General features: G+C 38.8%; 1 protein-coding gene across 3 annotated transcripts in view; it reads left to right on the top strand.

Annotated features, from left to right (window-relative positions):
* The window catches only part of LOC133558353 (zinc finger protein 385C-like), a 79,706-nt gene extending 56,134 nt beyond the window's left edge, over positions 1-23,572 (top strand). The window contains exons 2-8 of one of the 3 annotated variants that reach the window (XM_061909667.1): positions 6,311-6,462; positions 6,536-6,643; positions 9,425-9,599; positions 16,405-16,764; positions 16,844-17,049; positions 21,335-21,439; positions 21,604-23,572. In XM_061909667.1, the coding sequence (XP_061765651.1) occupies positions 6,311-6,462; positions 6,536-6,643; positions 9,425-9,599; positions 16,405-16,764; positions 16,844-17,049; positions 21,335-21,439; positions 21,604-21,834 (1,337 nt within the window). In that variant the 3' untranslated portion in view covers positions 21,835-23,572. The remainder of the gene's footprint in view (positions 1-6,310; positions 6,463-6,535; positions 6,644-9,424; positions 9,600-16,404; positions 16,765-16,843; positions 17,050-21,334; positions 21,440-21,603) is intronic. The other 2 variants (XM_061909664.1, XM_061909666.1) reach the window with 2 other exon arrangements.
* Positions 23,573-25,120: the final 1,548 nt, after the last annotated feature.

Below are 25,120 nucleotides of genomic sequence, written 5' to 3'. Positions count from 1 at the left end.
AGCGGTTTAATTCGGTTATCCCCTGCAGATGAGACTATTGTTGAGAAAAAAAGCCACTTCTATGTCGGTTTTGTGGCGGTGGTTTGGGCCATCGAAGTGATGTGGAGCAAATCAAGCCGATGTTAAAGTTAAAGTACCAATGATTGTCGCACACACACTAGGTGTGGTGAAATTTGTCCTCTACATTTGACCCATCCCCTTGATCACTCCCTGGGATGTGAGGGGAGCAGTGGGCAGCAGCGGTGCCGCGCCCGGGAATCATTTATGATGATTTAACCCCCAATTCCAACCCTTGATGCTGAGTGCCAAGTAGGGAGGCAATGGGTCCCATTTTTCTAATAGTCTTTGGTATGACTCGGCCGGGGTTTGAACTCCAAACCTTCCGATCTCAGGGTGGACGTACAAGGTATATTGGCGCTCTCAAAAATCTGCAACAGAATACATTTTTTTATTCATTTAAAGAAGTAATATAGTTCATTTTATATTAAAATATTAGATATTTTACTAAAATATTTTTTATTTTACTATACATATGTTTTACTGGAAAAAAAATGTTGAACTAATCTGTAGTTTGTTTTGTTTTCGATACAGATGCTTTGTGTCCTGCATTGTAATGATCCGTTGCCCAAATCGTGTTTTGTTTTAGTTTAAGACTCTCTTAGTTCTGTTTCAGCACCCCTGGATTTCTGTTTCTTGGTTTCCATGGGTGCTGATTATTTTCGCCTGCCTCAGATTAGTGTTCTGGACGCTCACCTGCTCCCTCGCTACACTCAGTCTGGCTGTTTTGTTTGCCCCTGCAACAAATTCCGTTAGTACTCCTTTGATTCCTGTTTCTATGTTAGTTTTCCAGTGCTAGTTTTCTGCCTTAGCTCTCCGCGCAATCGGCACGTTCTTCTTTTGTTTGTTTGTATTTTTCTGCATGTTTGTATTATAGACTGATTTACAGAAAATAAATAATTTTCCTACCTGCACACTGCCTCCGGAGTTCCGTCTGCATCTTGGGGAAACGATCCGCGCAGAAACATGCGACCCTGACGTAACAGGCAGGTTAAAAACAACATAAAAAATTATGATAATGAAGATCAGATGATATGAAAGAATATATTGTGCTTTTTTTTTTGGTCTTTTTGCCCAGTCCGACGTCAATATATGCTGAGGTATTAAAACAAATCAACATCTTAATGCAGCTTTGTTTTTCAGGTGACAAATCAAATGAATAACACCCATCATAAATGAATTCATTTTAAAATGTGCCGAGGGCCAATAAAAAGAACAGCTGTGGACAACTGCAAATAATTTAAGATAAATTTTGCAATAAGTGCTTAATTCCTGAGTTTGTGGTACAGTGTTCCGAAAACTACTTAAAAAAGTAATTAATTATAGTTACTCGTTACTTTATCAAAAAAGTAATTGAATTACTAAAGGAATGCATCTTTATAATCCAAATAATTATTTGGGAAAGTAATTAATGCGTTACGTTAAAAAAAATTATAATATCTGGAATATGCAGTTGAGAGACGTTTCCTTAGAGTAGAGTGTGTGTGCGTGCATGTCTGCCTTTAAAAGGTGATGCCTGTTACCCAGTGACGTGTGAGGGCAGCGAAAGTGTGCTCCGACCAGGATTTTAGCCCAGGTATGTTTGTTAGCATAGCAGCGGCAGTTTGCTGGAAATAGAAGCAGCTCTGTTTATTATTTTTGATGGTTTTTGTTACCTCTGGTTAATAAAGAGATTGAACGTGCTTTGATGGCTGTCATATTTTCTTGTCCACACATGGTGTATTGTAGAATGTCAAGAATGTCACTTTAATCATTGATTTGTTGTTAATTGCTGGAGAAATACTATACAGGAACACATTTACGCACTACTGGATATTGAATCACCTCAACAGTTTACAAAACAGGTTATTTTCTAGCGCATTTAAAAATCAATAAACCCACATCAGCAATTAAAACATATCTTATGTTGTACTGTCAAAATTAGAATTGCAAAAAACATATTAGACGTGAAAAAATAAAGAAATAAAATATCTGAACTCACAATTTGTCGAACCCATTCAAGCTTCCGGGGTTGGCCGAGATGGTCTCACAAGATGTAGTTTCTCTTTAAATATCCTTTTTGAAAATGGCCTTGCAAATACAGTATGTGTTGTCTTGTCTAATCATAAAAGATGCAGACAAGGCGTGTTGACTGAGATCATAAAGTTTACTCCACAGCGTGCTCATCAAAAACACCCCACTGCTGGCATCAAACAAGGCTACTGCACATGCCCTTCATTACTGTTGCATGCTAGACCAAGGAGTTTTTATGTTGCCTAGTTCGTAACATCCCAATATATATTTTAGGCCAGCTAGAAGGCCTTACCGACAACAACTCATGATCTGATTGGCTATTGAAACTATCTGTCAAATGTTTGTGCCCGTTCACTTAAAGTGCACGGACGCCCGCATTGTTGATTCTGAAGGCCTCGGGCAGATTTGGTAGAGCATGGCAACATAGGCTAGCTGAATTTTGATTGGATAAAAACTCTATAACCTAAAAACAACAGCGCTGGAAGGAGCATAATATGAAATGAAGAGAATATGAATACTTTTAGATATTTAGGGAATGTAAATAAAAAATACTATTATCTTTAAATAGGATCATGATTTCTGGTTATGTTAGGCCAGCAGAGAAGGAAGGCCTTGTTGGCCCTGACTGCCCACCACTGCTAAATATATCGTAAATGCTCCAATAAACACCGTTATTCACCACCAAGGAAATAAATAACTGTTGGGGTGTCTTAATTATCACCGAATCAAAAAAATAGACATTAACAACTGTGGCTGTAGGCAACCTCCTGATGTATTTTTGTATCAACTCCACAAGATACCAATTGCTGTATTTGAAGTATCATTTCAAGTATCATCTGCATGCGCTTTAAAATGTTGCTCGTTTTTCTCTACCTTCATCATCCACTGCTAACATGGCGACCGCAACTTCTTCTTTTTTTCCCTAATAATATTCTACTTATACATTTTTTGCTCCTCATGGGTTCATGAAGTCCCACCACAATGAGTGACTATTTATAAAAAGCCATTAGGCCCTTTGGTGTCACAAAATCCCAGCAAGAGCGGCTTAAACAAGTGTTACTAACTCGTTCTCTTCGTTCTTTTAAATCAGCCGCGATGATGCTTTTGTGGAACTTAATGCAATATGGACGCGGTGCCGTCTTGTCAAAAGGGCCTCCTTACATTTTGCCAACTACCACTCCTAATGGCAACTTTTGCTAAATTCAGTCAATTAAACATCTTGCCAAGCTGTGTTATGTGACTATCAGTGAAAGTGATTAATAAGATTAATTTTAGATTTGTGTATGAGTGGGAATCATTGGAAGTCATACTGACATGGAGATTAGGCCAAGTGTTGGGTAAATTTGCCTGTGGCGGTTTCCATCTGACCTTTCACTCTCTAACATTACACAGAATATGTTTATAATTATTATTGATGTTATGTGACTGATTATGATGTTCTACTTGTAATGTGTCCCTAGAGCAGTGTTGAACTTGTTTTCATTGAGGGCCACATTGCAGTTATGGTTGCCCTCAGAGGGCCGTGTAAGAGTGAATAATATATGAACATGAATATATATGGATTCGCCTCACAACATTATTACACATATGTGATGGCAACTCATGTTATTTTTTACAGCATAAAAGCGGTACCATTTTTTAATGGTAAAAGCTATTGTTTTGCTGTAAATGGAAAAATGGTACCTTGTTTTTTTACAGTAGAATTCTGGCCACTGAAAGGCCAGTTTTTTTTTTTTTACCGTAAAACGTAGTGTAATTTTTACAGTGTACTATTTAATGGATAACCTGCTTGAATGTATAATGATATAATACTTGTTGCATTTTTAAATACAGTATTATGAAATATATGGAATAGTATGCTGTACATGCATTTTTGTGTGGAAAGGAAAAATACATTCAATACAAAAAAATAAAGTACTTTATTGACAAATATTATTCTTAGGCATTTTCCCGTGCCACATGAAGGGGTGTGGCATGCTAGTTTTGGCCCACGGGCCTTGAGTTTAACACATGTGCCCTAAAGCCTGTTTATAAGCATCAAACATAAGGAAAGTCAATCATCTTCCATACTTGTTTGCTCTACTTTTAAAAGAAAAGACGCTGAAACTCGTTTAAAGTTGAAAAGACCAACGATGGACAGAGAATCATTTGTCCTATGTATGTGTGTCAACATATTTGTCATACCTACGAAGGTTCTCATTCATCCAGGTCATTGTCATCTCAGGGCGTTTAATCATTCGCAGTTGGACTGCTTGGTTTGTCTTGGAAGACGTTTGGCCACTCATCCGAGTAGGTTTCATCAGCTCGTGCTCATAGACTCAGATTGGTCAGACATTTGTCAGAAATAGGAATATTAGACATGTTCAGCAATATAATTTTCCAATTTTCTAGCTGCATTCTGGGTGACAAAGGGGGACTGCCCTTTTTTCGAATTGTTCACAATCATGAAAGACATGTTGACAGATGTATTTTTTTTAATGCAATCTAACACCTACATAAACGTAAATGAAAGTCTGCTTATAGCGGAGCCAATGAGAGGTCCTCTATTTCCCCCATAAAACCCGATAAAAACATAAAAAAAACGCCAACAATATTCCATTTACATTTTGTGACTTTAATATTAACCCAGTTTTAGTGATATTGTTATTATAAGCGTTAACGCAGACAAACTATTTATAGCGGTGCCGTGATCACAAGCTTGTGTGCCAATGTTGACATGATCGACTGATGAGCTAATTCCTTGTTTCCTTGCTCACCAAACTTTATTCTAAATCATAAATCATGCCTCTCACCTTGATAGTAGAGGGACAAGGATGTAATCCAAAAAGTTGGCACACTTTGACAGCCAATTTGGACCCGGGAGTGGCGAGAACAACACAAAAAGACGCTTGGTTCCAACCCCCCTTTTCTACACGAGAATTATGAGTCATTCTTCATCTAAATTGGAACATATGACAGTCCGCGCAGTCGGCATCCCAGTGACAGCAGTCTTTGTACAGTAAGGGATGTTTTACAATGTCTGTTGGCTCTCATGATGTCTGCAGTGTCCAATAATCAGTGATGTTGTATAAAAAAAAAGCAAGCATTGTAATTGTGCCACATATCCTTACAGTTATTAGAATACGTAAATATTAGATATTATTATTAATGTGCATTTTACTACCTTACATAAATACTTACATCATGTATATAAAACCTTGATGAAGGTTTTTTTCTGAGGGTTTTATAGCCGGAATAGAACGGCTCCCATAGGCTCCATTGTAAGTGGACTTTGGATCCCATTTATTTACTATTTAGAATGCTTTAAAAACATACATTCGTTGCCATGTCTTTCATGATGATTGTGAACGATATACAACATTTAAAAAAAAAAGTGCAGTTCCCCTTCAAGGGTCTAAAAAATTTCAATTTATGCGTATTGGTCATTTATAGTGTTTTTAAGAAAAGACGTTTGTTTTTTCACATAAAATATGTAATATCAACTTACTGTATCTCCTACATGAAAACATTTTCTTGAAGTATGATTTTTTTTTTTTTTTTTGCATCTAAGTGCAGCGTCTCTCCAATGAGTGCTCTGCACCTTTAGCGCAAAAAAAGAAGTGGGTTTCATTGTGGATGCACTGCAGGACAGCTTCTAAAATGCTTATACAAGTAGTACATGTCTCCTGCTTGTTTGAACACAGGAACAGGCCACAAGTAGGAGCATGATAACATGAATGTGCAGTAAATGATCGAGTTTCTCCTTGGTAAAAGCCGCGTAGACATGCAAAAATGTCATTTTTGCCAATGTTAGTAGAGCGCATGCAATACGCCCACTAATAGTACACATTATTTTCATAGATTGCACACATTGTTTTGGCCCATAGGGAATAAAATGAGGAAAACAATGTCATGGGAATGATCATCCCTGGTCTTCAAAACCAGAATACAAGATGTCTTTGATAACTTTTATGTTAACCTTTTACACGGCGCCCGCAGGATGCCACCCTTCTGTATCACACTGTGTGTGATAATTTCCGCGCTCTGATGTTTGCCTTGGGTTTGGACAAAGGTCAGCATGCGCTGTAAATTATGAGCAATCTGACCAGCGAAAATTGAATGTGATGAGATTAGTCATAAGGGATGACAAAAGAGGGAGAAGAACTGTGTCATTGATCTTTTTACAATCAATGCTTAACAGGATACATTTATTTGACAGCGAGAAAACATTGTGTTGACAATGTGGTGATCCCTGCTACAGGTACAGTGTCCCAGAACCCGGTCCACCCCCTGCTGGGTTCCCTGTCCCTGTTGGGCAGAGACAGCCTGCAGCCACGGAACCACCTGGAGCGCTTCCTACCGCTCAGAATCAGGAGCTCCTCACCCTTCAGCCTGTTTCCTCATTTCAACACGGTGAGATTTAACATCCAATTGGATCCAAGTTGGACATATTCTAAAAGTGCACACTGTGGTTGTGTTTGCACAGATGGATCCGGTGCAAAAGGCAGTAATCAATCACACCTTTGGCATGGCTCCGCCCAGGCGAAGAACAATTATCTCCTGTAATATTTGTCACCTGCGCTTTAACTCTACTGTAAGTCTTACAGTCCTGCATACAGGTCACCTTACAGTTCTTGGTGGACCCAATTGTGCCCTATACTGTACATAGAGCCCATTTCACATGGTCTACCCTGCATACTGATATTTTCCTGAGGCAGGCTTTTCTTATCTGTCCAATCTGTATTTTTCTTCCATTTTTCTGCGTTCTGGAGAGGAAACCAATCAGTGTGGCTCCTTCCTTATCGCACCTTTCTATTCATATTCGTTTAGCTCCCTTTCCCTCTACAGTTCATTTTTATGCTCATTTGCATTTATATTGTCAGCTTGCAAGAATAACGACAACTTTTTTTGTAAACTGTGCAGGTTGAGGTAAGCGTGGTACATTTTGCAATTATTTGACATTCTGTCTTTTTTTTTATGTGTCCTCGCACTTGGGCCCGAAAAAAACATTTAGTAGCTAACAGGCACTCTCCTCCTCCTTCTGTGCTAACCGCAGCTGAGATGAGTGCCGCTTGATGGCAGCCGCTTGATGGCAGCCGTTGGATGCCAGGTTGCAGGCAGGTATCGGGTCCACATATGCACATACTCTGGTTATTATGTATGAAGAGTGGAAGGTGTGTTGTAACCACACTTATTGTCCTACCCGTCTTTCTTCTTACTATGGTGGCACATAGTAAACTCATACTACACCAGCATGCCAGACAGTATGCAGGTGGAAGCTGATTCTTCTCCTCTGAATCTAGTACCTAACGCTGAATGCTTTGTGTGGAACAACATTCAACGTGTGGCGGTTGTTCGGCCTCGTATGTTCCAGTTTGTATTCTTGCTTACCACCGGAGGTGAAGCAAAGACAACAGATCGTCTATATCAGTGGTTCTCAAACAATTTTCACCAAGTACCACCACAGAAAACACTTTGCTCTCAAAGTACCACCATAATGACCAATGTTAAAATACAGTAGAATAGTAGGCTTACATATTTATTTTAAAAAAGCAAGGCAGAGGTTTTATTTAACAAGTACATTTAATTTTGAGGCCACTATTACATTACACATAGTTTGAACAGTAACACTTTGTTTGAATATTTATTGAGTGGTTATTTGGCGTACCATCAGGTACAACAGTTTGCGAATCACTGGTGTATATGAATTTAATAACACAGTAAAAGTTCAAAATGAATACTTTTTCTGAGCGAGCAGGTAGAACAGCATTAGGTCTGCTTTATTTTCTGGTCACTTGTTGCTAGGTAGAAAACAGTGGCATGTTTATTCATTGAGGGACACACCCACAGGGCAGAGAAAGGACAGGGACAGCAGGCAGCTGATGGAATTAGTCTGATAACAGTATTATAAGGACAAGGTGTAGCAATAATTATTAGTTAATGAACCATTATTGCTAATAATTTGATATTGCAGGGAACATGTAAGGGTTTGTTTATTTTAAAAACAAATTTGTTTAATTTAAACGATCTTTCCGCTTTTTGACATTCATATCAAAAAAATGTTCAATAAATGATTGTTAATTTTCCATGTAAGCACTTAAGTAATTCAAAACAAAATGCCCATTGCTTGTAATAATAATAATAACAAGATCCATCCATCCATTTTCTACCGCTTATTCCCTTTGGGGTCGCGGGCGGCTCTGATGCCTATCTCAGATACAATCGAGCGGAAGGTGGCGTACACCTTGGACAAGTCGCCACCTCATCGCAGGGCCAACACAGATAGACAGACAACATTCACACTCATATTCACACACTAGGGCCAATATAGTGTTGCCAATCAACCTATCCCCAGGTGCAGGTCTTTGGAAGTGGGAGGAAGCCGGAGTACCCGGAGGGAACCCACGCATTCACGGGGAGGACATGCAAACTCCACACAGAAAGATCCCAATCCCGGGATTGAACCCTGACTACTCAGTACCTTCGTATTGTGAGGCAGATGCACTAACCCCTCTGTCACCGTGAAGCCCATAATAATAAGATCTGTGTGTTAATTTAATTTTTAATATAATCACTGCTCTACATTAAAGAGAGAAGTACATATTGGCTCAAAGTAATAATTAACAAGCTTTTTGCACCACAGCCCCATCTGCTGGATCGAGTAGGACACATTCCTAATATAGGACCTTCAACGCAAGCCCTTAATTACATTTATAAAATATGCATGTGGTTGTTGTAGCGGGCACCTTTCTAAGTCATTGCTGAGATGGCCTAGGTTGTAGCACTTCAGAGCTATTTATTAGTATGAACATCTTGGTTTTGCTTTTTTTTATTTAATGTATGTGAACGTGATTGTGTGCATGGAGTCACAACTGAATGTTTTGCTTGAATCATTTTTCCGCTGCTCTCGTCTTTGCTGGAACTGGGTCTTACTTTCTATAAAAAAAAATTTAGTACTAGTCCTGTGATCTCTGCAGCCGCAGAACCCCCCGGTTTGCATGTCGTAGCCCTGCGAGGTCATCTGAGTGTTAACAGACGTGGGGCATTTTGTGTCACACTGCATCAGGGGAGAGATGAGCAAATGAGCTCAAGAGGACGGTCATGAGATGCCATGACGCCTAACTGGCGCTCATTTGTGCGTAGCCCGTCAGTGATGATCAGGAAGGCGCTGCGAGTCTTCCTCACAGTCAAGCGCTGACTATTATCATTTATCTCCTAACGCCACGCTTGCATGTGAAGCCAAAGAGATGGAGCAGATGGAGTCATCACAGTTAACTGATTTCATGCTGCCCCTCTCTAATTAAATCATGCCAGTGGCTTTGTTCTGCTCATCCAGATTGTGTGTGCTTTTTTGTTTGTTGTGTGTCACGACCAGAACCAGGCTGAGGCCCACTACAAGGGTCACAGACATGCTCGTAAGCTGAAGGCCTTGGAAAACCAGAGGAACCGACAGAGGAATGGGCACGGAGCGCAGAAGGACAGAGGCAAAGACAAAAGGGCGGGGAGAGGAAGTGGACGACAAACTGACTCGCAATTAAAAGAAGGAACAGGTATTTAAAAAGAACATTGCCACAAGCTAATGAGATGTTGTACAGAAAGTAAATAAGGCAACCAAAATATTAAAGACAACGTTGTGATTTTACCTCATCCTGTACTGTGGTTATATACAGAACCCACTAAAGCAGGCCTGGGCAATTATTTTGACTTGAAGGGCCAAATTTAGAGAAAAAAATGTGTCTGGGGGCCAGTAAATCTATTTTTAGGAACACTAATACAAAACATCACAATAACGTCTGATTAAATGCTAAAAACGTTATGACAGACCGCCTTCCAAAGCAGAATGGAATTTTACATGTTTTTTACTGAATGAGACACCCAGAATGTACATGAAAATAAAGAATGCGGGATTTACAATATTAACTACGAACAATAAAACACTGAATATTGACATCATATGAACGTCACACCCCCTCTCAATCGACATATTTTACAATCAAGCCAAACGCAACAAAAAATGATAAACAAACACAGCTAATTATGAACGCGAAGGGTAAAAAAAAAAAAAACACCTACGATCTGATATATCACTAAGCTTTAAACTTTGTTGTAAAAATTTCCTTCCGCGTCTGTCCCTGACACCCGTATTTCAGGCTGAAACTGGAAACGCTCTTTGGAAACCCTCCCCACCCACACTGCTTGGTGCCTCATCTGAGCTGCTGTGACCTAGATTACCATAGCAACTAGTATATCATGCAAAAGCGCAGATTCCAACCATTGAAATATTTTGTATACTTCAAGACTTTAGAGTAATTTCAAAACATCACTGCACATCATAATGACAGCTACCTGAATATATTTTACACCCCCGCGCCCCTAACCCCGCCCACCTTACCAACGCAAGGGGGGGTGGGGTGCGGGGTTTGGTGCTAGCGGGGTGTATAATATAGTCAGGAAGAGTCATGGATGCAAAGGAGTCTGGGTAACTGTTGTGTTGCGTTTATGTTGTGTTACTGTGAGGATGTTCTCCCAAAATGTGTTTGTCATTCTTGTTTGGTGTGGCGCATAAGAGTGTTAAAATTGTTTATATCACAACCATCAGTGTACTCTGTGTCACCCAGTATGCCTCTCAGTCGTGTACGTGTGTCTGTGGAAGCCACATATAACATGTTGCTGGACTGGCATGCAGTTTTTACATGTTGTAGAAGGCGTCAAAGGCGATGGTTTCATAGCACGCCCTAATTCTTGTTAACTGGGTGACCGCCAGCAGATATTCGCGAGAATGCTTGCGGCTCCTGTTGTCTTCTTTACTTTGTGACACGGGTCAAAATGGCCCTTTGAGTGGTAAAGGTTGCCGATCCCTGAACCCTGTATATCAAATATTTCCGAATGGTTCAACCGCCACCCGCCCGAATCTATTTAAAATTTCATTTTTCGTCATGTCACCCGCCCAACCCGCGGTTTATCCGCGGACTCCGCAGATGAGACCGCAAACCGCGCATCTCTAGTATAGATGTATTATTTAGGCAACACACAACCCTTATTGTCTAAATAGCTGGCAACACAAGCGCACAGCAAGATCATTCAGTACCTGTCCATGCACTTAATTTGTCCAATTTCTTGAATAGTTTGGCTCTAAATGAGCCTCCTACAGCCCATGGAAACACCTTAATCTGATCGTGTTTGGGATTTCGAAAAGTTAGACTAACACACCTGCATTATGCGATTGGAAACAAGATCTCTGGAGGGGGGTGTGCGGCCGAGGGTACCCTTTGTGTCGCACATGGGCCAGCCTCAAAGCGCAGGATGTAACCCGGAAGCAGATACCATTCGATAAGAACAGCAACAATTGTAAAGAAGAGGCGACTGTTTCTTTGCTTCTCAAATTAAAAGAACAGAACATTTTCAAATCCATCGATTATAAAAAAAAAAAAAATGAAACAGATTAATTTAATAAGGTAATTAATTCGGACTCCTGAACGAAATCTGAAAGAGAATGATACATGTATTATAAATTACAATGGTAATAATAATGTGTGCACAGACCTCTTCACGCAGCATTTCTAGACTGATTAACAATAACTCTGGTTTATATCCTTTTAGCGCGTTTAATTTATTTATTTTACGGATGACCTATATGACGTCACACTAGAAGTCTGTGGCTTCTAACAAGTTAACAGCCTAGCTATGTTGTAATGTGCGCTGTAATATTGACACATATTAGAAATATTACATCTCTGGCAACTGGCAAAATAATAACCAAGTTCCTCTGGAAAAGTATCCAGTCAGGGCACGAACGCTCATTTCTTTCGGATTTAAAACTCCTTCCATCAATCCACAGAGCCTTTGCTGCCTTATGAATGAACTCCGAGACATTCAAAAGTTTAGTTTTTTGGATTCTCGGTCAGAAAATTCCTTCAGAAAAACTCTCTGCCGTCGAGATTTGTTTATTTCGGACCTGCATCCACTCCGATACGTTCTTGGAAGTAGCGTCATGTTCGTAGCAAAATCCAACATCATTTATTGAGCTGCTATTTAACATCAGCCTAGCCATTAGAGACGTAATATTTCTAGTCTGTGTCAACATTACAGCGGACATCCCAACATTGTTTAGTGTCTGTTAACTTGTTAGAAGCCACAGACTCCTAGTGTGAGTCATATAGGGTATCCTGAAAATTAATAAATTAAAGGTGCTAAAAGGAAATAAGTGCCCCCCAGTGTATGGGAGGCACACGACTTATGACTAATAGTCGCATTAGAGCACTGGTGTCAAACTCAAGGCCCGGGGGCCAGATGTAGCCCGCCACTTCATTTTATTTGGCCCTCGAAAGCCTGGAAATATGTATCAAAGTACTGTAACTTGTCTTATTATATGTATTCTTTCTTTCTATTTTGGCAGGGAAAAAATGCATGTACTCCATGTAATTGCAAATTATGTTAGCTTAAATATTGTCTAATTATGCAAAAATATATTATCAAACATTCACACCATGTTTTAAATAGAAATAAGTACTAATAATAATGATTTCAAAGCAAGTTATCCTTTAAATTGTTTAATGTAAAAGTAGCAATAGACTTCATGGTAAAATTGTAAATATGTACTGTGAATTTTACAGCAATTTTCTCTAAATGAAAAAAAAACAGTACTTGTTTTTATACTAAAATACAGTAATACACCGAAAAATCTACATATTTTGATTTGCAGTAAAACATTTTTTTAAACTGGCAGCTCAGGTGCCCAATTTTTTTTTACTGTACAATTGCAGTTTTTTTTTATTTAAATAAAAAAAAAAAAGTACATTTTACAGTAAAATTCTGGCAACTGAGCTGCCTTTTTTTTACCATAAAATAGTAGAACTGTTTTTCCATTTACAGTAATCCATCCATTTTCTACCGCTTGTCCCTTTCAGGGTCGTGGGGGTGCTGGATAATATACACAAAATTTTCAGGTGAAATTATTGCAACTTACCATATTTTTTTTTACATTTTAATTGTTTTTAAATCTACTAATAAAATGCTTTAAAAAATTGTGTAATAATATTATTCACTGTGAGAAGCGACCCTCTGGGAAATCAGACTAATTTAGTGCATGGAAACGTAGTGAGTGTTTTATGCCTACACGCATGGTGGTGGCGGTGGTGGTGGTGGCAGTGTCATGGTTGGCATGAGTGCTGCCAGCACTAGATAGCTGTGTTTTATTGGGAGGAAAAATTACCGCAATTCCACATTCAGAAGCGGAGCGTGACCCACCTCCCACTTCCCTTGGGAAAGTGTGACACATGGCCGTATCCCAACATGATAAGGAACCCAAACACACCTCCAAGATGGTCAAGTGCCTTCCTGAGGAAGCTGAAGATGATGGAGTGGACAAGTGCAGTCTATCTTCACCAGACCTGAACCTATTAAGGAACCTGTTGGTAATACTCAAGCAAAACGAAGAAAGACGGAGGCGTGCCAGGTGCTTAGCTTCCACCCTAACTTCCACCAGCTCCACCGGTGATGCAGTGTTAATTTTGACAAGGTTTTTTTGTTTAGTGTTAGTTACGACTGAAACTATTTTGACAAAAAAATAACTTAGTTTTAGTCATATTGTAGTCATCTAAATTGACTTTATTTTAGTCTACTAAATTTCTCAACATTTTAGTTGACTAAAATTAAAGTAAATTTGTCTACTGAAATATTAAGTAAAAGGGATATTTGAAGTTGTCTTGGAACAACTTTTATTATTCTTATTGCGAAGCATCTCTATAACTAAATTCACAAGACCTGCCCTCAATGAATATATCAATAAGTACAACTCACACTGACCTGTGACTGTGTTTTATAATTTTGGCTAAATTTCAGCATTGTTTTTCAATGTTGAATAATTTATGACCAAAATGGTGATATGAAGAAACAAACTAGTTTTATACCATATTCTGTATAATTACACTGTGTGTACACAATTGGTGACTTGGCCACTTTCCCGTTTAATTACAACAATCAATGTTATAAATCCACAACCTGTATATATATGTTATATACCTGTCTTTCTTTGTGTGTTAGCTTGAAAAATGGCAAATCTGGTCTTTTGAGTTGTCAAGTAGCTGAGCAGTGTGCTGAGGACATTGATTAACTCTACAGGTGTCTTTCTTATTAAAGTAGTGGGCAGGCTCGCCTATGGTGTGCAACAAAAGTAGTTGTAGCATAAGCAGTCTTGCTCCTGCACTCCCGTCTTTAATAGTAACATTAATTTACAACTGAGTCTATTTAGGATCTTGAATAGATTGTATTTTATATCTTCTCAGCTGTTTAAAATGGTAGCAAGTTATGTATGAAGTGTCGGGCAGTTGAGGGAACTCTTGTTCCTTTATCGTGGGAATGTCAGAGAATAAAAGAGTTAGGGTTGAAAACAACAAAAGAAGCAATTACATTCCTAAATATAAACATCCCAATGACACTGCAAACTTGTATTCTTGGTAATCTGCATCGATTTAGTAACGTGTCATCAAATAGTAAAAATGCATTTCTTTCAATATGCATCGTAACAAAAAGGGAAATACTAAAAAAATGGATAGCTGTTGATAGTCCAACTTATACTCACTGGTACACACAAGCTATGGAGATTATTAGTTTAGATAATAATGAGTTGGAATATGGGATCCATTATTTAAAATAGTCTTAACTATTAAATGAACCTAAAATATGACTTATTTTATCTTTGTGGAAAATATTGGACACAATGTGTTGTCAAGATTGTGAGATGTGGTGCAAGTTTAAGCCACTGTGACACTATTGTTCATTTTTTTAAATGCTTTTATTAATTTTTTTCATAAATGGCTGTGTTGATAATGTCAATGAGGGATTTCTAATCACTGCTAATTTGGAATTCTTATTAATATTGATACTGTTGTTTATATTATTATTTTATAGTTACTACTTTTCGATTGTTTTGTGTCATGTTTGTGTGTCCTCTCAATTGCTCTGTTGATTTCTATTCTGAATGTTGCTGGACCGGGTTTGGTTTTGGAGTAGGAATTGAATTATTATGGTATAATTGTGTATTATTTTCTTGGATTGATTAATATGAAAAAAATGTAAACTTTAAAAAGAACAGTATAAGTAATTTTGAAAAATTAGCTTCGGCCAGCTTACTGTTGTGCCGATTTCTGGAATGTTAGCCAGCAGATGACGCATCAAGTTGGTTTTATTTTCACTGGTAAAATCGAGCCACAATATTTAAAATGTGTCTTGTTGTCCACCACCGCAAAGGGAAGGTGCGTCCATATGTCTTCTCTTCTCTTTCATCCAGATGTAGAAGACATTGTATTGAGTTATGTAAAAATATAGTCTGGTTTTTGTAGAGAAAAATCCAACACTGTGCCTTACAAAGACATAGTTCTGTTTAGATCGCCTCCGTGCTTTACTCTGCCACAATTTGAACATGTTCACTGTAGACTCATTGTGGTTCAGAATGTCACAGTACATGTTGGAATCTCTGTTTATGACAATGAACTGCAGCTCCCCGATGTCAGCACTCATGGAGCTCCAGACCATGACACTACTACTACAATAAGCAAGACACAATTATCTCGCTACTCACTTGTGTGACCAAACAATACGTGTGTCGTCTCATTCTTAGTGGATAGTACATCTTTCATGCTATACAAGCTGAGGGCTGACTACTCTAAAGTGTATCCAAGTGTCGTCCCTTAAATAGACGCAATTAAATGCTTGCTGAAATTGGAGCGGGAATCTACATCTATGCATATTTTAAAAGATGCCACAACCCCACCCCACTTTCAGGTGATTAGTAGTAATTGAGGCAACTTAGAGGCTAAGTCCTGTAGCTGCCACTCTCCTGACTGATTACCAGCTATTACCTGCCCTGCAATCATGGTCTCTGTCAAATGGCTAATTACTCCCATCAAACAAGAAGAGAGGCACTGGAGCGTGCAAAAAAAACCTGAAAAGCCTCGCAGCTTGTTTTATTTTTTAGTGTAATGTAGTCCTACAATTACAAACTATTTTTGTTACTCTTGCATCCGTTTTCTGTTGTCCACTTAAATAATACGTTTGTTGTATCCAGCAGGAGGTTGCCATGGCGGCTGATTGATGCGCCACTAGCCGGGTGAAGCGGTCGAATGACAGCAGAAATGATTGAGGGGGTGGAAAAAGTGGATAGAGAATGAAAAGTACAAATCAGATATGAAGTAGAAGTAATAACTGGGGTAAACAGAAAAAGGAACAAATAAAAAGCGTCTCTCAAAGTGATGGATGGCAAAAATGTTGTTAATCTTTTATAGAGAAATCCCATCAATCAGTCAGTGTAGTTTGTATCACGCACACAATACTAATGTTACACATTTGTGTTTATATATGTATGCTCCGATTTAGGCACGTCATTACAGCAACTGGAAAATGGCCCGGGGAGTTCCCTGGCCCCCACCTCTTCTTCCCAGCTCACATCCACAGACTCATCTTCAAGCCGGTCGCCTCAGCTGTCCCAGCAATTCCCTCACATCCCTCAGCTTTGCCATTCAACACCGGAGGGTTCGCCTGTGAACAACTGCGGTCCGCTACGACCGACTGCACCAGCCCAGTGCGATGCTGTAGGTGAAGAAGAAGAAGTGATGAACGTGGATGCTAAAGAGGACAAAAGTGACAAAAAACATCTACACTGTCCCACGTGCAAAGTGACTGTTAATTCCAGCTCCCAGTTGGAATCACACTGCAGTGGTATGTGCAGTAGTCCCACTCGATCGTATTCATGTGTCATGCCGTTTATACTCAACCTTGTGTGTCCACTCCTACCCAGGCTCGAAACACAAACAGATGATGGTCAGCCCAAACAGCAGCCAGTCGCACCGCAGAGCCAAGAGGACGACGTTTCCCAGGAACACCTGCCGGATAATAAAGCAGAGAAGGGGCAGCAAGACCAGAGGGCTTATGGGCGTCACCGGCAGGCGATTTCACTGTCAACTTTGCCAGGTGGCCGTCAACTCAGAGAATCAGCTTAAACAGGTACTGGGCAAACAGAAAACAGAAAAGTAAATCTGACTTTATACTTCTTTTAGCTATAAAGATTATTCATCAGCACATAGCCTTATCTGATGTTCTTTGGACAGTCTGAATGCCACTTTATTGATCTGGACTAAATTAAAGCGGTATAATCAGCCTTGCTCCTAATGGTCCATTAACAGCATTACGCAGTATATATAATTAATGAATTCACATAAAATCTTGTAACTGTTAACTATTATATCTGCTGTTTTGTATTGTTGATATATTTATTTATTATCACAAACTTTACTACTGTATATCACAACTTTCCAATTTGTGATATCAATGAGATATATATTTTATAATTGAGAGCTAATAATGTGGTTGTTAAATGTTTTTATTTTAAAAACTGCAAAGAACAGTGAGTATTCCAACGCCTTTTATATGCTGTTTACTGTTAATGATCCATGCTGATTTTGGGTTAGGGTGCATTAAATTATGTGTTTGTCAACTTGTCAGAGCAATTAAACCTAAACCTTTGGTTTCACCTATTTGATTTAAAAAATATATAAAAAATCCCATGTAAATAACATTGTGAAAACTACAAACCCCGTTTCCATATGAGTTTGGAAATTGTGTTAGATGTAAATATAAACGGAATACAATGATTTGCAAATCATTTTCAACCCATATTCAGTTGAATATGCTACAAACACAACATATTTGATGTTCAAACTGATAAACAATTTTTTTTTTGCAAATCATTAACTTTAGACTTTGATGCCAGCAACACGTGACAAAGAAGTTGGGAAAGGTGGCAATAAATACTGATAAAGTTGAGGAATGCTCATCAAACACTTATTTGGTACATCCCACAGGGGTGCAGGCTAATTGGGAACAGGTGGGTGCTATGATTGGGTATAAAAACAGCTTCCATGAAATGTTAAGTTATTCACAAACAAGGATGGAGTGAGGTTCACCAATTTGTAAGCAAATTGTCGAACAGTTTTAAAACAACATTTCTCAATGAGTTATTGCAAGGAATTTAGCGATTTTACCATCTACGGTCCGTAAAATCATCAAAAGGATCAGAGAATCTGGAGTAATCACTGCACGTAAGCGATGATATTACGGACCTTTGAGCCCTCAGGCGGTACTGCATCAAAAACTGACATCAGTGTGTAAAGGATATTACCACATGGGCTGAGGAACACTTCATAAAACCACTGTCAGTAACTACAGTTGGTCGCTACATCTGTAAGTGCAAGTTAAAACTCTACTTTGCAAAGCGAAAGCCATTTATCAACAACACAAAGGAACACCGCTGTGCCCGAGCTTATCTAAGATGGACTGATGCATAAACTCAACTCGTCGTGTTTGGAGGAACAAGAATACTGAGTTGCATCCCAAGAACACGATACCTACTGTGAAGCATGCGGGTGGAAACATCATGCTTTGGGGCTGTTTTTCTGCTAAGGGGACAGGACGATTGATCCGTGTTAAGGAAAGAATGAATGGGGCCATGTATCGTGAGATTTTGAGCCAAAACCTCCTTCCATCAGTGAGAGCTTTGAATGGTTGACCAAATACTTATTTCCACCATAATTCACAAATAAATTCTTTAAAATTCCTACATTGTGAATTCCTGGATTTTTTTTTCACATTCTGTCTCTCACAATTGAAGTGTACCTATGATGAAGATTACAGACCTCTGTCATCATTTTAAGTGGGAGAACTTGCACAATCGGTGGCTGACTAAATACTTTTTTGCCCCACTATATATATATATATATATGTATATATATATATATATATATGTATATATATATATATATATATATATGCATATATATATATATATGCATATATATATATATATGCATATATATATATATATATATATATATATATATATATATATATATATATATATATGACATTCAGCTGTCTTTTCAGTCAACTAAATGGTAAGAACAAAGTTTGCGCCATCAACATGTACGCACTACCAGTCATTAAATACCCCGCTGGTATCATAAGCTGGGCAAAGGCGGAGATAGAAGCCACAGATATCAAGACAAATAAGCTCATCACCATGCACGGAGGGTTCCACCCCAGGTCCAGCACCCTGAGGCTTTACACTAAGCAGAAAGAGGGAGGATGAGGGCTAGTGAGCGTTAAGGCCACAGTCCAGGATGAAACATCAAAAATTCGAGAATATATCAAAAAAATGGTCCCGAAGGAGGAACTGCTAAGTGAACGTCTCAGGCAGTAGAACCCTGATGAGTGCAGAGGACGAAGAAGCAGACAATCTGGACGGACAAGCCCCTACATGGCATGTACCACCGTCAGAGGAAGTGGCTGATATCAAGAAATCCTACCAGTGGCTGGAAAATGCAGGACTGGCAGACAGCACAGAGGCACTAATCATGGCAGCACAAGAAAAGGCCATAAGCACAAGAGCCATAGAGGCCAGGATCTACTAGAGCTGATCAGACCCAAGATGCAGATTGTGCAGAGAACCCCTGAGACAGTCCAGCACATACAAACGTAGTAGCAGGCTGTAAGATGCTAGCTGCATCAGCGTACATATTGAGGCACACCCAAGTGGCTGGGATAGTTTACAGGAACATCTGCAACCAGTATGGAATAGAAGTACCCAAATCCCAATAGGCCATACCACAGAAGGTGGCTGAGAACAACAGGTCCAAGGTTCTGTGGGACTTCAGCTTCCAGACTGACAAACAGCTTCTGGCTAACCAACCAGACATAGTGGTGGTGGACAAAGAGCAGAAAAGGGTGGTGGTGATAGTTGTGGCAATCCCAGCTGACGCCAACATCAGGAAGAAGGAACAGGAGAAACTTGAGATGTACCGAGAGTTGAAAGAGCAGCTGGAACAGATGTGGAAGGTCAAGGCTAGCGTGGTCCCCGTGGTAGTGGGGGCGCTCGGTGCAGTAACCTCCAAACTGGGAGAGTGGCTCCAACAGATCCCTGGAACAACATCTGAAGCCTCAGTCCAGAAGAGTCCTAGGAACCGCCAAGATACTGCGCAGAACCCTCAAACTCCCAGGTCTCTGGTAGAGGACCTGAGCTTGAAGATGACACCGATACCACCCTACCAGGGTGAGAAGGAGATTGTGTATATATACCGTATTTCCTTGAATTGCCGTCGGGGCACTAATTAATTTAAAACCTCTTCTCACTCCTGCGCTTACCAAAGGCATGCGGTAAAAGTAAGCATGCGTTAATTATTTTAAAAGCTCTTCTCACTCCGGCCCTTACCAAAGGCATGCAGTAGAAATTTGAGTGTGATGCCCACCTCAACCCTGCGTGGTTGAGGTGGGCGGAGTTAGGTGCTCGCGGGGTGTATAACATAGTCAGGAAATTTCATGGATGCAAAGGATTCTGGGTATTTGCTGTGTTGCGTTTATGTTGTGTTACTGTGAGGATTTTCTCCCGAAATGTGTTTGTCATTCTTCTTTTGTGTGGGTTCACAATGTGGCGCATATTAGTAGGAGTGTTAAAGTTGTTTATATCACAACCGTCAGTGTACTCTGTGTCACCCAGTATGCCCTCCAGTCGTGGGCGTGCACCTGCGGAAGCCTCTCACAACATGTTGCGGGACTGGCAAGCAGATTGTACATGTTGTAGAATGTGTTTAAGGCAATGGCTTCATAGCATGCCCTTATTCTTGTCATGTGGGTGACCACCAGCAGATATTGGCGAGAATAGTTGCGGCTCCCATTGTCTTCCTCATTTTGTGAAACGGGTCGAAATGGCACTTTGAGTGGTAAAGGTTGCCGACCCCTGCCCTATAGTATTGTTTTTAGTATTTACTAATGATTATATTTGTCTTAAAGCACAGACCTACAGTGTCAACCACAAATCATGAAACATTTCATACAATGTCAATAATGTTTTCAATTTGAGTTGAACCTACTCCTGGATTATGGCAGACTGTGTGTAATATGGAACATTGTAAATTGTTCTTTGAGTGCAATAAGAAAAGCCCAGTGTGTTTAATGCCTTTTAATTTCAATTTCAATCTACTAAAAAAAAAATTGATTACAGTAAGAAACTTATGTTTAATGTATCATAAGATTTTCTGTTAAAGTATCGAAAAGTATTGATATACATTTTCATGTAAGTACCGGTATTACAAAATTGGTATCGGGACAACCCCAATATGTATAATTATGTATATCCTTGAAAGAATACCGAGCCTTTGTAAAAAAAATAATAAACAGGAAGCCACGCAAAAATGTTCTTTGTGGAATGATTGATTAACTTTAACAATTTTTTTGACAGCACATGAACAGCAGAAGACACAAGGAGCGTTTGGCCGGCAAGCCTGTGAGGGTGAAGACTAAATTCACCCCTTATAATAAACTGCAGCCCAACACTGCATTAGTGGTAAGAATGCACACAAATGCTTATTTGGCTTTTTAATATCTACAGTTGATGGTGACTTAAGCATATATATAAGAACAACTTCTGTAAATTCATTTCTATTTTTGTATAATCTGCCTTGAAGTATTTTTTTTTGCTGTCCCTAATGGGGTCACTTGGGTTTGCAGACTAAACTTGCCTTGCAGAAGCATCTGTCCAAGGCCCTCTCAGCAGGGTTCCTGACCACCCCTTTCAATCCAGCTGCTTTATGCACCATGGCATCTGCACCGCTGGCACTGCGACTGCCCCAGGGCCCTGCAGCCTTCATCCACAGTCCCCTGATAAGCCCCGCCCTCTTCAGGCCTGCCCCAGGGCCTCTGAGGGCCACTCATGCACCCATTATCTTCTCTCCTTTCTGACAGTGTGTCATATTTGACAAATCATAGCACAGAATGTACATTAAGCCATAAAAGTAAATATATTTTTTTGTTTATTTATAAAGAACTATCTGCCATGACAAAGAGGTGTGTTAATGTGAAGCTTTTGTTGCCAAAATTATTTCAAGTTGACCTTTCTGGTTGTACTCTAGGGAAAAAAAATATCATTCTTGTATTAGGTTCTCTACGCAAATTACTTTTTATTGAGCGCAAAGAAATTATTTATAGTGGAGTAGCTTTGGATTGTTGGAACTTGGTCATCGTCATTAATGAACGTTCCATCCGTCTGTGTTTATGTCCTGTGCCATAATACAAAGCCAAAACAGGATTTTTAATTAAATGGAAACTATGTTTGACTTGAGCCATTAAAGCAAATCCTTCAGAAACGCAATACAAAGAAGCAAGCTGGTCTTTGATACAACTGTCTTAATATTGGTTGCGGGCAGCATGGTGGGAGAGGGGTTAGTGTGTCTGCCTCACAATACGAAGGTCCTGAGTAGTCCTGGGTTCAATCCCGGGCTCGGGACTTTTCTGTGTGGAGTTTTCATGTTCTCCCCGTGACTGCGTGGGTTCCCTCCGGGTGCTCCAGCTTCCTCCCACTTCCAAAGAAATGCACCTGGGGATAGGTTGATTGGCAACACTAAATTGGCCCTAGTGTGTGAATGTGTGAATGTTGTCTGTCTATCTGTGTTGGCCCTGCGATGAGGTGGCGACTTGTCCAGGGTGTACAAAGCCTTCCGCCCGATTGCAGCTGAGATAGGCACCAGCGCCACCCGCAACCCCAAAGGGAATAAGTGGTAGAAAATGAATGGATGGATGGATAGCGGTTGTTGCCTCATAACCATCACAGCTATAGGTATATTTTCACCTAAACCAGTCTAAATGTGCAAACAAGGGCAATAATGTAGAATAAAATGTGATAAAATATGTGTTGTTAATTTACACTCCAATAACTTGTTACAATCTTGTGTTTGTGTTTTTTGTTCACATTAATTTGAATGAAAATATAAGATTTAGTTCTGTAATAATGTAGTGGTGAGCAACAAATAGAATTAAGACTATTAACTTGGATCATAAAATTTAATGTATTTGGGAGAACATTATGTGGCTAAATACTATTAAATGTAAATATTAACGCCAAGCACATAAATATTAACAGAATAAGAGTGCCTACTTCAGGGGTCACCAACACGGTGCCCGCGGGCAGCAGGTCGCCCGTAAGGACCAGATGAGTCGCCCGCTGGCCTGTTCTAAAAATAGCTCAAATAGCAGCACTTACCAGTGAGCTGCCTTTATTTTTAAAATTGTATTTATATACTAGCAAGCTGGTCTCGCTTTGCTTGACATTTTTAATTCTAAGAGAGACAAAACTCAAATAGAATTTTAAAATCCAAGAAAATATTTTAAAGACTTGGTCTTCACTTGTTTAAATAAGTTAATCTATTTTTTTACTTTGCTTCTTATAACTTTCGGAAAGACAATTTCAGAGAAAAAATACAACCTTAAAAATGATTTTAGGATTTTTAAACACATGGACCTTTTTAACTTTTAAATTCATTCCTTTTCTTTCCTAACAATTTAAATCAATGTTTAATTTTTTTTTTTTTTTGTAAAGAATAATAAATACATTTTAATTTAATTCTTCATTTTAGCTTCTGTTTTTTCGACGAAGAACATTTTTGAAATATTTCTTCAAACTTATTATGATTAACATTCAAAAAAATTATTCTGCTAAATCTAAAAAATCTGTAGAATCAAATGTAAATTTGATTTCAAAGTCTTTTGAATTTCTTTTAAATTTTTTGTTCTGGAAAATCTAGAAGAAATAATGATTTGTCTTTGTTAGAAATATAGCTTGGTCCAATTTGTTATATATTCTAACAAAGTGCAGATTGGATTTTAACCTATTTAAAACATGTCATCAAAATTCTGAAATTAATCTTAACCCGGAAAAATTACTAATGATGTTCCATAAATTATTTTTTTAATTTTTTCAAAAAGATTTGAATTAGCTAGTTTTTCTCTCCTTTTTTTCGGCTGAATTTTGAATTTTAAAGAGTCGAAATTGAAGATAAACTATGTTTCAAAATTAAATTTTCTTTTTTTCCTGTTTTCTCCTCTTTTAAAACGTTCAATTAAGTGTGTTTTTCATCATTTATTCTCTAAAAAAAACTTCCGTAAAAGGAAAAAAAAATTGTACGGCAGAATGACAGACAGAAATACCCATTTTTTATTTATATAGATTTATTTATTAAAGGTAAATTGAGCAAATTGGCTATTTCTGGCAATTTATTTAAGTGTGTATCAAACTGGTAGCCCTTCGCATTAATCAGTACCCAAGAAGTAGCTCTTTCAAAAAAGGTTGGTGATCCCTGGCCTACTTGCTACTTTAAGATACACTAGTGCTCTCTAGTGGTAGGTATATTTAAGTGCATCGACTCTGGTAGACTTGCAGAATATGTACTGTGCGTACAAATGTACACGATCATGAAAATATGTACATACAATTAAAAAAAAGTTTATCATCCTATTTATCATGTTGTCTTATATGTCAAGTTTAACAAGGACGCTCGCTCGTGACCTATGTTGTAAGCACAATATCAATGGCGCGCAATTTGCAAAATGTGCAACCGCATTTTGCAAATTTAATGTCAAATCAAATCAAATGTTTATTAGATTCATCACTATACAGTGTACATCCACGACAGAACTACTGACTAAACTACTACCAAGTGTGGATTCAGGCCGGGTGGCCTATTTCAAGTTCCAGGTAACCCTACATTATTATATTTTATAAATAGTAAACCAAGTTGTGGTAGTAGTTTAGTCAGTAGTTCTGTCGTGGATGTACAATGTATAGTGATGAATCCAATAAACATTTGATTTGACAACGTGAAATGGAATTATTTCTCTTTGGTCCTCAAAATTCTACACACAATACCCTATAATGACAATGTGAAATGGAATTATTTCTTTTTTGTCCTCAAAATTCTACACACAATACCCTATTACAGGGGTCGGGAACCTTTTTGATTGAGAGAGCCATACAAGCCAAGTATTTTAAAAAGTATTTCCTTGAGAGCCATTTAATATTTTTTTTAAGACTGAATACAACTAAATGCTCCGATCCGTTGTGGTGAAAAAGGAGCTGAGCCGGAAGGCAAAACTCTCAATTTATCGGTCGATCTACGTTCCCATCCTCACCTATGGTCATGAGCTTTGGGTCATGACCGAAAGGATAAGATCACGGGAAATAGCGGCCGAAATG

The sequence above is a fragment of the Nerophis ophidion genome, linkage group LG08 (genome assembly GCF_033978795.1).
Source record: "Nerophis ophidion isolate RoL-2023_Sa linkage group LG08, RoL_Noph_v1.0, whole genome shotgun sequence".
NCBI classification, from domain to species: domain Eukaryota; kingdom Metazoa; phylum Chordata; class Actinopteri; order Syngnathiformes; family Syngnathidae; genus Nerophis; species Nerophis ophidion.
The sequence above is the reverse complement of the archived record's forward strand: the minus strand, read 5'-3'. Positions and strand labels throughout refer to the sequence as shown.